The 1,124-nt window shown below is 28.6% G+C and overlaps 1 protein-coding gene across 2 annotated transcripts in view; it reads right to left on the bottom strand.

Annotated features, from left to right (window-relative positions):
* Positions 1 to 662: 662 nt before the first annotated feature.
* The window catches only part of LOC106869093 (diamine acetyltransferase 1), a 97,324-nt gene continuing 96,862 nt past the window's right edge, over positions 663 to 1,124 (bottom strand). For both annotated transcript variants that reach the window (XM_014914622.2, XM_014914621.2), the window contains one exon: positions 663 to 1,094. In XM_014914622.2, coding sequence (XP_014770108.1) covers positions 924 to 1,094 — 171 coding nt within the window. In that variant the 3' untranslated portion in view covers positions 663 to 923. The remainder of the gene's footprint in view (positions 1,095 to 1,124) is intronic.

The following is a 1,124-nucleotide window of genomic DNA, read 5'->3' on the forward strand; positions in this document are numbered from 1 at the left end:
AGAGAGAGAGAGAGAGAGAGAGAGAGAGAGAGAGAGAGAATCATTAATGATCATCAGCATATTTTCTCTTTATACCATCTAAATTACTCACTATCACACACCGTCTATGTCTTCACCACCAACCATCTAAGTTACCTTCTAAACACCATGCATCATCTATATGCTATATGCAGACCATCTTAATACACCATCACTTCTATATATCATAAACCCCACCCCAAAAACACAATCTTAATCTTATCTTTGTGTGCATTTCCTCATCTCCCATCTCACATTATCACACTAATATTATTATAACCGTTATTATCATTAAAACTAGCATATCTTATATTAGTTATCAGCTATTTTATCTTGAGGTTTGGTGGCAATAATCTCCTCAAATCTTGTGAATCCTTCTAAAGATTCTTGCAGAATCCAGGTTGCACTTTTCTGCAGGTCGACAAGGAAAGTCTTAATTCCAATATCCTTTAGTTTAATTGTCATCATCATTCTTATCATTTAAATACAACTAATTGTCTTAATTTTAGTTGCTGTTTCTTTCATCATTTTTATACTTTGATATATTTTTTTATTCTAACAGAAAAAAATTCTTATAACAAAGAATTAAACAAAATGATTTTTAAAAAAATTAAAGAAAAACACTAAATAAAACAAAAAGAATATTTAAGTGATTAATGGAATAATTTTTTTTTAAATAAATAAAAAATCAGGGATAGCTATTTTTTGTTTTTACTGTATCTTCTTTTTTCTTTCTTTCTTTGTTAGGTTTGTTCCATTTCCTCTTAATATACTAAAACGTTTTTTTTATCTTCTTGGTCTTATATTTATTTTTTAAATGTTTTCTTTTTGTTTTTTTTTTCGTTATTTTTTTTGCTTTCTATTGTAATTTTATTTATTATTTTTTTTTTCTAGAATGGTAGTAGTTAAGGAATTTTGGAAGCAATTTCCTTCAGTTGGTTGTGACTAAGTCTAAAAAGTTCTCCAACATCTTTAGTGATATCAGTGGCGCCAAATCGTTTGTAAAAATCAATAGCCAATTGATTCCAGTCCAGCACACACCACTGCATCAATTCACATTGTTCTCTGGCAGCAACCTGGAAAGAAATAACAACAATAATAATAAT

This window comes from Octopus bimaculoides, chromosome 9 (genome assembly GCF_001194135.2).
Source record: "Octopus bimaculoides isolate UCB-OBI-ISO-001 chromosome 9, ASM119413v2, whole genome shotgun sequence".
NCBI lineage: Eukaryota > Metazoa > Mollusca > Cephalopoda > Octopoda > Octopodidae > Octopus > Octopus bimaculoides.